The following is a 12,886-nucleotide window of genomic DNA, read 5'->3' on the forward strand; positions in this document are numbered from 1 at the left end:
AAGTATAAGCTAATGGAGTTTGAACTTACTTCTACTGAGAGGGAAAGAGACCTTGGAGTCATAGTAGATAGCTCAATGAGTGTCAACCCAGCATGCTGCAGCAGTGAAAAAAGCAAACTCTATGTTGGGGATTACTAGGAAAAGGATTGAAAATAAAACAGCCAATATAGCAATGCCCCTGTATAGATCTATGGGGCAGCGTCATTTGGAATACTGTGCACAGTTCTGGTCACTGTATGTCAAAAAAGATATTGCAGAGCTGGAAAAAATAATAGAAGAGGGCAACCAAGCTGATTAGGGGGTTAGAGTACCTTCCCTACGAGGAAGGGCTGAAGAGCCTGAAACTTTTCCATTTAGAAAAGAGACTACTAAGGGGGGACTTGATAGATGTTTATAAAATTATGTATGGGGTGGAGAGAGTTGACAAAGAGGACTTTTTCTTCCTCTTTCAAAATACTAGAACTTGAGGGCATGTAGATCTCTGAATATCAGTGCTAACAGTCAACATCAGAGAAATGCCTGGGTCTCTGTGCCCAGTTTGTTGGTCCTCCAGGTGGTTGGCCAAACTGTGAGAAACAAGCAGGGCAGTCCATATGCTCTTAGCCACAGAACAATCAAGAACCTACATCACAGGGTGTCTGTTGTGGGGAGGGGAAGGGAAGGTTGGATTCTTCCTTAAGTGGTAGAGAAAGTCGGCATATAAAAACCAACTCTTCTTCTAAATTCTGATGACTAAATTTACCTACCTTGTAATTTCCATCATCAGCAGTAGGTTTTAAGGTGGAGAGGATTGTGTTTACCCCCTCCCCCTTTAAGAAATTCCTAACAATCAGGGACTAATCCAACATGTTAAGGTCTTTTGTTCAGCAACAAAATAAATGTTAAAACATGAAGAACACAACCAGCTACACAAACTGGAACCAGATTGTACTTATTAATCTGATCCATGTGATAATAATAATATTAATAATTAAATTTGAATAGATTATATAGCTTAGGAATGAAAATGTTATGGTTTTATTGGAAAGAATTAGGATCAGAACCTATCATGACGGAATTTAACCATTTTATTAAGAGGCAGACGGAGGTGAAGGGGAAGTCAAAATTTCTTTCTTTTCTTTTTCTTTTTCTATTATTATGTACTTAGAATATTAGCAACATATCTAGACATTTAAATGGTATATATTTTTAAATTGTTGCTTGTCTAATGGAAAAGATATAAAATCAATAAAAATTTATTAAAAAACAAACAAACTGGAACCAGATTTAAAGAAAGCAGCAATAAAGTAAAACAACCTACAGAAGTGATGGATGGGCATTCCTTAATGGTGATGTTCAGACTGGCAGTTGAAAAAGAAATAAAGGAACAGCCAGATGATTTCCCCACAATGAGCTAGGAAAAATGTTCTGGTGTTTGCATGCAAATCATCAGAAGTGTAACTAGAAACTGTTCATCTGCCTCTGGAATAGGTAATGTACAGAGAGCAATTTTATTAACTGTAAACTATTTTACTTACTGTATAGTATCTACATCACTATCAGGCTTGGTACTCAGTTGTTCCAGACAATCAATGAACACCTGTGGGGGGAAAAAATCTATATTTAACCACACTGACTTATTTCTTATGGTTCTATTCTACTGAATATGGATGATTCTTCAGGAGAAGAAACTACTTCTGCCAGTGAAAAGCTCTGCCATCACTGCAATTGAATCACAGGATTCAGGCCACCAATTAACTACTAATAATATAATTGCAACACAGCTATCTTCTCAACCACATTTTATTCTATAATATACTCCCCTTGCATATAGGAAAGTTGAATAACTACCACACAGTCTCAAATGTACCGTATATACCCGTGTATAAGCCGACCCGCGTATAAGCCAAGGTGCCTAATTTCTCCCCAAAAATGGGGAAAAATTAGGCACCCGCGTATAAGCTGACAGTCGGCTTATAACCCCTCCCCCCCAGCAGGCTTACCTTATCCAGAGGCAGGAGGCAGCGGCAGGGCCCCCCCCCCGCCGTGGCCCGGGAGGCCCCGCAGGCCGCTCCTAGGCCGCTCCAGGCCTGGCGAAGGCTGTGCCCCCCCCCCCGCGGCCCAGGAGGCCTTCCCAGGCCGGTCCTGGCCGGGGGGAGCCGCGCACGCCTGGCGGGAGCGGCGGCGCAGCCCTGCACTGGCCGCAGGAGGCCCTCCCAGGCCGGCGCCGGGTAGGAGGAGCCGGGCGTGCCCGGCAGCGATCGTGCCCGGCCCTGCAAAGGCCCTCCCAGGCCGGCGCCAGCCAGGAGGAGCCGGGCGTGCCCGGCAGCGATCGCACCCGGCCCTGCAAAGGCCCTCCCAGGCCGGCGCCGGCCAGGAGGTGCGAGGCGCGCCCGGCAGCGATCGCGCCCGGCCCTGCAAAGGCCCTCCCAGGCTGGCGCCGGCCAGGAGGAGCGAGGCGCGCCCAGCAGCGATCGCGCTCGGCCCTGCAAAGGCCCTCCCAGGCCGCGCCGGCCAGGAGGAGCCGGGCACGCCCGGCAGCGATCGCGCCTGGCCCTGCAGCAACCGCAGGAGGCCCTCCCAGGGCGCTCCTGGCCGGGGGAAGCCACGCCGGCCTGGCGGCGATGGCGGCGGAGGTAAGTTTCCCCCTCCCTCCTCCCCCTCCCCCCTCTACCGTATTGACCCGCGTATAAGCCGAGGCCGACTTTTTCAGCCCTTTTTTGGGGCTGAAAAACTCGGCTTATACGCGAGTATATACGGTACTAATCTTGATCCAGGTGCCAGAATGAGTTGCGGCTAGCCAACTTCAGGGATTCCTGAATGAAGTGGATTGTTTGGATCCACTCCAGTCTGGTTTCAGGCCTGGTTATGGTACTGAAACAGCCTTGGTTGCATTGGTAGGTGACCTGCACCAAGAGATGGAATGGAAGAGTATGTACCTGTTAATTCTCACAGACCTCTCGGCCGCTTTCAATACTGTTGATCATGGTATACCTCTGGACCATCTTTCTGGGTTAGGACTGGGAAACCCCATTTTGTGGTGGTTTTGGTCCTACCTTGAAGGCAGGTTTCAGTGGATGGTGCTGGGGGACTGCTGCTCCGCCTCTTGGCCTCTGGCCTAGGTAGTCCCGAAAGTTGCCCTGTGCTTTTTAACTTCTATGTGATGCCACTTGAGAAAGGTCATTTAGAGATTTGAGTGGATGACACTCAGCTCTATCTTGTGCTTCCAACAGATCCCAGGGAGGCCGTGAAAACCACGAACAGGTTCCTGGAGGCAGTTTTGGGATGGACGAGGGCTAACAAGATTAAACTTGTTAACAAAAAGGAGGTGCTACTGGTGGGGGAAAGGTCTCACCCAGGAACTGGGGTGTCTCCGGTTCTGGATAGGATTGAACTACCCTTAAAGGAGCAGGCTCATAGTTCAGGGGTGCTGCTTGACCCAGGCCTCCTGTTAGATAAACAGATGGCACTGGTGGCCAGGGATGCTTTTCATTTGCTTTGGCAGGTGAACCAGCTGTGGCTGTTCTTGGGCAGGAAAGATTTTGCCACTGTGGTGTGTGCCCTGGTAACATCTGGATTAAATTACTGCAGTGTACTCTATGTGGGGCTGTCCCTGAAGACTGTTAGGAAGCTACAACTGGTAGAGAAAGCTGATTGGGGTGGGTTGTAGGGATCATGTCACTACAGGCTTGTTCCACCTACACTGGCTTCCAATCTTCTTCCAAGCCCAATTCAGAGGTGCTGGTATTGACCTTTAAAGCCCTATACAGCTTGGACCAGCATACCTGATGGACTATTTACTCCCATAAGAACCTTCCTGATCACTCCTGGCATCTCCAGAGGTAGTGCTTCAAGTGCTTCTACCATCTGAGGCTAGATGGGTGGCAACCTGAGAAAGGGCTTTCTCAGTTGTGGGCCAAAACTTTGGAACTCCATGCCCAGTCTGTCTCGTCTTCCGTCAGCAGGTGAAGATTTTTTTTTGTTTGGTTTGGTGTTTCCCCACGCTTAGCTCTTCCCCCATTTGTGTGTTTTTATGTGAAACTATTTTATTGCTGATGGAAGACAACTATATATATATGTATGTATGTATATGTATGTATGTATACACACACACGTTTCTTAATGTTTGAAATGTTTTATTGTTCGAAATACTATAGTATTCGCCAATTATAATGTTTGCTGCCTTGGGGACCCTGAATTGGATAGAAAGGTGGCATGGAAATGTTTTACATAAATAAATAAAATATAGCAACCTGAATTTTAACTGAATCTTTGTGACCTTATGTTATATATGCTTTACACCTAGCTCCAATATTTTAAATTGAGCAGCCCATATATTGAAATGTTTAGCACACTAAAGCTGAAGCCATATTAAGAGAATGAAAAGCTCTAATCTGGGACAGTGCGCTTTCCAGCAAAAACAGCCCAGTTGCAGTCCTTCAAGTTTTGGTTGGTCCCTAAATTCAGAAACTGAACCTTCCAAGAAAATATACACGGTTCCCAAACCTGTATTTCCCTAGTAAGACAAATAAGCGGGAATGGCACTTGCAAATAACTGGTGGATGGGAGAGACCGCTCAGTCCTTACCATGTCCCCAGTTCTCTGTGTAATGTCCCGCCAGACTGTTTGTTCCCCTCCGAAGCCAAAAGTAAGCCTTGTTGAAGGGCATTTGTAGGTTATGTGTGTGTGTGAGTGTGTCTGCCACACACATGGCAGCTGCCGAGGGCTCTGCTGGCTGCTGGGTGCTCTGCCTCCAATATGACTGCCAGGGGCCCTGCCAGCTATTGGGGGCCTGCTGTCAATGTGGTGGCTTCCAGGGGCCCTATTGGCTTCTGGGGGCCCCACACTCCATGCTGCAGGTGTAATCAAGGTAAGGAGGGGAGGGGGAGAAAGAGATGGCGGAATGTTGACAGAGGAAGGGGGAAGAGAGGGGGTAGATTGTCAGAGAAGAGTAAGGGGAGAAATGGGGGGAGATTGATAGAGAAAGGGGAGAGAAAGAGAGAGGGGTAAGATTGTGCAGGGAGGGGGGAAATAGAGGGGGAAGTTGACAGAGAAGGGGAATGTGGGAGAAAGAGAGGGGGCAAGATTGTGAGGGAAGGGGAGAAAGAGGGCGTGGAAGATTATCTGAGAAGGGAAAAGAGGGAAGGAAGCCAAGACCGGGGGATGGGAGGCATCCTCCCAACAAGTTTCTTGAGGGTCCCCACTTGCATAGTCTAATACCAAGTTGGCCAACTCTGAAGATACTTAAATCTGGTGACTGGAGCTGTGAACAGGCAAGACAGATCTTTCTCCAAACCTGACAAAATGCCCCAGGTTTGCAGAAAAATGTGAAATCTAGATACCAATGAGCACACACACTCATACTGGGAGGGTTAAAAAAACACCAAATGATAAAAGGAGTGCCTGTCGCTTTAAGAAACAGATGCCCTGAGGCAAGCACAGCATTCTAGGCTAGGTTTCTGTCAGTAAAAAGCAAAGGGAAGGGGCAGAGCCATTTCCAGGGCTGTTTCGGCTTTTGAGAGACCACTCATGGGGCTAGGCCTGGCAGCAACCACTGGGTGACTTGACACCACTTGATTTACATTACTCAATTATGCTCGGCTGCTTGCGACTGTACAACAGTAGCCAACCTATGAAAACCAGTGTTGTGTAGTGGTTAGAGCTTCAGGGAGACCCAGGTTCAAATTACCAGTTGGCCATGAAAGTTTGCTAGGTGATGTTGGTCAGTCAAACACTTTCAGCCTACCCTATCTTACATGGTTGTTGAAAGGATAAAAAGAGGACAGAAGAATGATGTAAGCTGCTTTGATTTCCATTATGGAGAAAGGCAGGGTATAAGTGAAGTAACTAAATAATAAATATAGCTGAAGATGGGAGGCAGATGAAAGGTAGGTTGGTGAATGGCTGAGAAGGAGAGAATGCAGTGGGGAAAGGGGAGAAGATATGGGGGTTGTCAGGAGAAGGGTCAGAGGAAATAGTTTGGTTAGGGGAATACAGGGAAAGTGTAGTGCCCCTCCATGCAAGTGGGCCTGAGCCAGCGGCTGCCACCATACAACTAGGTCATAGTTTTCCTAGGTAAAAGGCTGCTGGGGGGGAGAGCTGAAGACAGGGGGCAGAAAAAGGTAGAAAGGATGTTGGGTGGGAAGAAGAGAAGGATGCAGGAAAAAGTGAGAGACTGTGGGAGCTTTCAGGGAAGGGAAAGAGAAAATAGTGGGCGAGAAGGAAACGAAATGCCTCTTGTGGGTTCCCACTTGCGAAATAATAATTTCTCAAGCATCTTTAAATGAGCAGACACTCATTAACTAAAAACTGTTTAGCTACTGGCTTTGTCACACATTTGTATTACCTGCATGATGTTTATGCTCAGCTGGAACACATCTTCCTGTATTTTCTGCTGCTGAAAAACCTAAAGAAACAATTAACACAACTACTGAGAGACAAAGAAAGCCAACTAGTCTACCCCACATTAGGTCCTGCCATTTTATTGCTGTGGCATGACCAATCTGCAATGCAGATTGGAAGGTCCTATTGTATGTTAGATCCGCTCTTTGATACTTTCTCTCACCAATAGCTAAATTGCAGTGATTCATAGGAAAATTATTAAAAATATTCAACAGGTCTCAATTTCTGATTATTTTGCTCACTGCTGATTTCTTCAGAAGATGGCTTGCTATTGTCTTCACAGATGAGCCACTATATACACATTAGTCATATTCCTTATGTGCCAATCTGAAGGAACAGAGTACTTGCAAATCATTATATTCTTTGAAGATGGTAGTACTATGACATTCCTTTGACTAACAACTTCACGGACAGCCCAATCCTGAAGGGGGGGGGGCAGATTCATAGTGGCTGGGAGCAATGCAGCCGCCGCCCCCTCCTCAGAGGCTTCCTGGCCACTGTGGAGGCAAAAAAAGGCTTTTGTAAAAATAAAAATAAGAGAAAAAGGGGGAAATCCCCCATTGCCTCCAATGGGGCTGCGCGACCAAAAAGGATGGCACAGGACCGCCGCAGCGCGAGAGGGTGTTCCTGAGGCTAAAGGGGTGAAGAAGCTGTTTAACAGTAGCTCCTCCCCCAGGAACGCTCCCCCTCCACACACGGTGCAGGCTTTCCTTTCTGGGAAAGCCCTGCTGGCATGGATGTGCTGCTGGCGGTGCCGGTGGCGCCTGGACGCTGGTGTGTTTGGCCCCACACTGGGATAGGTGCCACCTTATTTTGTGATAAGGGGTCAGGCTGGCTCCTAAGGAACTTCACCCCCCCTTCAGGAATGGGCTCCAAAATTATTTTCAGAATCTGAATCCATCGATAACATGATAATTATATAGGAATAAACAGAACTGGCCAAAAGATTTTAGACGTTTTGTGGATTGTTACAAATTTTACAAAGCTTATAGTTCAAAATGAACAATTAAAAAAGTAAACCTAATAAGATCACACTGCACATTAGGAATCAGAATTTTTGCACTCACCAAAACAAGAACATGGGGTCAATAGACTGGTGAAGTACAACAGTAAAAGGCTATGGTCAGAGTAAGATATTATGAGAACATTTTCTCATGATTCCATCCCACACTACTCACTCTCTTAAGAATAAAAAATTGTAAACAGAGAAGGCAAGACTCTCATGACAAGAATAACTCTAATGTCATTTTTATTGTTACTCGAGTGATGTGACACTACATCATATTTACTATACTGACCTCCTTGCCTTTTACAAGGGCTCAGTGTAATTTATTTCATTTATCTTGAGACTATGTAGGGGAAACACAGTTGTTACTCTAAGTACACATTCATTTGGATGCTCATTGCGTTGATCAGGTTATTGGGATTTTCATGAACATAAATGACGTATTAAATATCACTTACGCTGGTCTCCCCAGGCTTGCAATCAAGGACACCCTTGAGTGACTGCAAAGAATGCTCTACACGCTCTTCAAATTGGGATGGCTAAAAGAAAGCAAAAAATGACAAGCAGGTTAGGTGTAAAAGCTACTAAGTATGACTTCAACTACACTAACCTTCCAGCTGTATAGTAAATGACCAGAGTGCTTCATGACCATTTCTATCATCCCTGTATTTAGATTTGAAAAGGTCCAGATTTGAATGCCCATGACCATATTTGTTTTTGCATGTCTGTGTATAGAAATCTGTAGCTACTATAGTACAGAGCCATGCAAAAAGATCCCATTATAAAAATATTTTATCAGTCTAGTAACAATACATGATTCCTCCCACTGCCCCTGACCCAAAACTCCTTAGCTTGAGAAACAGATGCAGGCCCATGGTCTTCCAGTGAACTTTACAGCTGATAGGGAATTTAAACTTAGTCCTAGTCTGACACACCATTCATAATACTGTGCCAGCTTTCTATACTAACTCTTCATGTATGCAAGTAAACATCTATAACCTCATTTACACCACACCACACCTTCTTAACCAGACAAGATGCTCCTTCTTCCCTATGACTACTAGGATAAAATCACTAAGGCCTGTGCTAGAGCATTAACCAAGGGCACAAACAAGAAGAATGGGATTTCCCCAATATTGTTCTGGGAAAAGCAATGCAACTTCCACCAAGAAGCTTATATAAGAAATTATCCCACTGGACCCTCATAAGGATTCAGTGAAGCAGACAAAACAAATATGCTAAACTCTTGTGTCATAAAATGCAGATGCCTGGAAATATAATGATATACCTACCAAACAGGTTAAGCCTTCATTGTCTACAACCCAGTCCTCCTTTTCAGCTAATCTCTTCACATCTGTAACAGGGGAAATAGTACAAAATTGTTATGACCTTATGTATTTTTTTAAAAAAACTCTTTCAAGAGAACCTGCACCAAATGATTCTATCTCCAGCCATAGTGCTCTCATTACACCAGTGCTAGTACCTTCAAAGCGGCACCAGCTTTTTATACATAAAATGTGCTGACAGCAAAGCAGACTAAATTAATTATATACACGAAAGAAACTACAGACAGTTCATGCTGGACTTAAAATATTAAAACAATGGTTTTATGACATACATAAATAGATTGAATTATAACCATCTTATATTCTAATTATGAATTTTGGATATCTAAATCTGGTGTCTGGAGCTGTGAACGGGGTCGTTCTACAAACCTGAAACGGGCCTTAGGTTTGCAGAAGACTGTGAAATGTAAAAAAACCGAAAATGATAAAAGGAGCACCTGTAGCATTAAGCAATGGACTCCCTCAGTGGCTGTTGCTAGGCAACCACAGCACTCCAGACTTCAGTTTCTGTGAGTAAAAGGCAGGGAGAGGGGCAGGGCCTTTTCCAGGCCTATTTTGGCCTTTGAGGAAGGACTCTTTGAGGCCAGGCCTAAACCTATTACTGCCAGCACCAGGTTGGGAAATTCTTAGAGATTTTGTGATGGACTCTGAGGAAGGCAGGGTTTGGGGATAGGAGAGGCCTCAGCCAAACATAATGCCATAGAGTCCATCTTTCAAAGCAGTTGTTTTGTCCAGGGGGACAGATCTCTGGAGTTCAGTTGTAATGCTGGGAGATCTCCAGCTCCCGCTTGGTGGTTGGCAATCTTAGGCCTGGAAGCAACCTCTGGTAGAAGCTGCTGGGGGGTGGGGAGGAGGAAAAGCTGAAGACAGAGGGGCAGATAAAGGTATGCTGGCTGTTAGGTGGGAAAGAGGGAAGGAAGCAGGGAAAGTGGAGAGGCTATGGGGGTTTTCAGCAAAGGGAAAGAGGAAATAGTAGGGGAGGGGAAAATGATATGCCTCCTGCATGTCCTTGTGGGTTTCCACTTGCTTTATCCATAATAGTCAAAGTGACTTTTCAGAAGACAAGTTCTGATTAACCTCTGAAAGACTAAACTTCATTTTTATTTTTCATTTGACTACACAAACCTGGACAGTCTTAAAGCACTATGCAACTAGCATCGTTTTGAAGATAAACACAGACCTTCACATACAAAGATACGATCAAAGTTGTTGCTAGTATCATTCAGGAAAAACTTTTTTGGTGATCATAAAAGCTGTTCTAAGAATACAAATTGTAGAAGTATATTACACTACCTTCAGCTGTTTGTTGTAAAGTAATCATTATACAGCGAACTCTGAGATCAAAAATTAGATCTTGGATGATTTGAAGCATGTCATTTGGTATTTCAAGTGCAGTAAGAGATTCATAACTAAGCCTGGAAAGAAGGAAGAATTAATTGAAGTTATGGCTAGCCTATAGTTTATTATGCAGTGAAATACTAAACAGAATCACAATTACTAAAGAGAGTTAGGCTTGGAAGGAATACATTGTGTGTATGTGCCTATAGCACTGCAATGTTTAAAGTTTTGAATAAAAGTTAATTTCTATTTGTTCATCCCTGCTGACAATGAACTGTCTCAGGGGAAGAAATTATACACACACATACACACAAACCAGTTAGGCCTTGGCCTAGATATATATTTACATGAATGTTGGTAGTGTGAAAGGAAAGCAACATTTAGTTCCCTAACCCAGTAGCTCAGGGAAATATCTAGGTGAGGGGTGGTTGAAAAGGGAATGGAGTTGCCCCATCTAATGGTATTTCTGGGAAAGAGAGCAGGGATCAGGTGTGTAAAAGGGTCAGGGCTCTTGTAAAATAAATAGGGACAAGACTGGCGACTTCATAACCTACCTGCACCACTGAGTCCGAGAGAGGTTGCATTGGGTGGTAGGGGTGGGGATCATAAAGGCCTTAGTGGCCTCTTACCTGCAACTGCAACTATATTAAGTGCTGTCAAGTTGCAACCACTGCCTGCCTCTGTGTAGCAACCCTGGTCTTCCTTGGTGGTGTCTCATCCAAGTACTAACTGTGGCCAACCCTGCTAAGCTTCCAAACCCTGACAAACTCGGGCTGTTCTGGGCCATCTCTTTTTCCTCTGACAGCTGCTGATGGACTCCACCTTCTGATTTGTTCTCACTTCCTATATCTATCTTGCAAGCCATCTTCTCCATCCACAGGTACTGAGCAGATACCTGGTTTGTTATAGCTCATGAGTTCTGAGTGGTCTTCACTGCCTTGGTCCTCCCCTGTCTCAACAACTTCTTTCCCTTGATTCTATGCCATAACACAGACCAGGGGTTCACAATACTAACTCCCAAGTAACGTTTGGGCTGCTGGTTTCACCCAGGGCAAGATGAGAACACACCACCTATTGAAACTTGCCAAAAACACAAATCTTACATTGCTTACCTAACTGTCTGTATGACATGAGGTAACCATTGGCTGGACAATTCAGATTTCATCTCCCAGCCACCATACTCTCTTAGTTCATTTTCTCCAAGGCTGAATGGAAGTAAAGCACCACGAATCAATTTGACTAGAGACTTCATCACTTGCTGAATCATCGTCTGCAACAGGAGAAGAGAACAACTTCAGGATGAATTCAAGTAAAATGTAATCAGCCAGTTCCATACCAACCCATTCAGCTGGTCCAATGGAGAAAACGGAGTTTCACTTACTGTAACTGTTGTACATCTGGTGGTCTTCTACGCAGGCACACATCCCTCCCTCCTTCCCCGCTGATGGACCTCTCCGCAATACATGTGGTTGGTTCCGTGGCGGCAGGTTGGAGAACTGGAGGGGAGAGTGCTCCCTCCCCCTGGGTCATGTGACAGTTGGACGGGAAGGCTGCATGCCCCGAGGGGAGGGGGAGCACTCTCACTTTCGATTTTGCTAGAAGCTGACAAATCTTATCCGTGGCTGGCCTGCGCAGTCCCAATGTGGGACTACATAGAAGCCACGCAGATGAACAAATGTTCTTCTGACTTCACTGATAGTTTTTCAATGCAGCACACTCAAAGTACTCAACTTACTGTAGAAAAGCAAGTGTATAATTTATATTACCTACAAAATTAAGGAGGACAAAACTATTAATGGAAAGACATCTCTGTTAAGAAACAGATGCTCAGCTACACCAGAGGCCAAGCTGGAAGTTGCAAAGGCGGCCACTTACCATACCTGTTCAAATCAGTTTTTACCCTTCTGATTTTGATGTTGACAGGAAGGGCATGCAAGCACTAATTTGGTCCTGTTCCCACCCACAGAACTGTCAATGCCTGGAATGGTGTGTTTAAATTCCTTCTCTTGGTACTCTTTTTGCCCTCCTCATCATAACACATCAGCATCACAAGAACTTAAACAAACCTTTGAGTCCCCATCATTTTCCTGTTCCTCCCATGGCCTAGAAGGGATCCCTCAGGATTATACAGGAAGCTGCCTTAGTCTGAGGCAGACCACTGGTCCAGCTAGCCAGTTTATTCTGTCTGACAGCAGCACCTCTCCAGTTCTCAAGCATAATTTGTTCCCAGGCCTACTGCCTACAACCCTTTAAGCAAAGATGATTCGCACAGTCATAGTAAAGGCAGCCACCTGAACTTCAGTGTTCAGTGCAAAACTACACAACTAATTGGCAGGAGGAGGTAAGAGCTGCAACAGTGTTGAAAACACCGTTTATTGTAACTATCAGCTCCTGGACTGTGGCGTCTCTTTCACTATCAGCTGCTGATCAATGAGGATGTGTCAACAAAGCTTATAGCACTTTAGACAATGTGGGAGGGGCTGTGGCTCAGTGGTAGAGCATCTCCTTGGCATGCAGAAGGTCCCAGGTTCAATCCCCAGCATCCCCAGTTAAAGGGACTAGGCAAGTAGGTGATGTGAAAGACCTCTGCCTGAGACTGTAGAGAGCCACTGCCGGTCTGAGTAGACAATACTGACTTTGATGGACCAAGGGTCTGATTCAGTAGAAGGCTTTTTCATGTGTTCATATGGTGACATGGGCATCAATTAGGTAACCAAGAGGGTTAGAGAAACTAAACCAAAATGAGCAAAATATTAAGATTAATACTGAAAGAAAAATTATTACATACATTTTAATGGAACATAGAACAATAAAA

General features: G+C 45.0%; 1 protein-coding gene across 1 annotated transcript in view; it reads right to left on the reverse strand.

Annotated features, from left to right (window-relative positions):
* EXOC2 (exocyst complex component 2) overlaps positions 1 to 12,886 on the reverse strand; it is a 117,122-nt gene that overhangs the window by 43,442 nt on the left and 60,794 nt on the right. Inside the window, exons 14-19 of the mRNA XM_056854065.1 lie at positions 11,184 to 11,341; positions 10,027 to 10,148; positions 8,680 to 8,741; positions 7,846 to 7,926; positions 6,326 to 6,385; positions 1,518 to 1,579 (exon numbers count right to left, since the gene is read on the reverse strand). Of these exons, the coding sequence (XP_056710043.1) occupies positions 1,518 to 1,579; positions 6,326 to 6,385; positions 7,846 to 7,926; positions 8,680 to 8,741; positions 10,027 to 10,148; positions 11,184 to 11,341 (545 nt within the window). The remainder of the gene's footprint in view (positions 1 to 1,517; positions 1,580 to 6,325; positions 6,386 to 7,845; positions 7,927 to 8,679; positions 8,742 to 10,026; positions 10,149 to 11,183; positions 11,342 to 12,886) is intronic.

This window comes from Euleptes europaea, chromosome 8 (genome assembly GCF_029931775.1).
Source record: "Euleptes europaea isolate rEulEur1 chromosome 8, rEulEur1.hap1, whole genome shotgun sequence".
NCBI lineage: Eukaryota > Metazoa > Chordata > Lepidosauria > Squamata > Sphaerodactylidae > Euleptes > Euleptes europaea.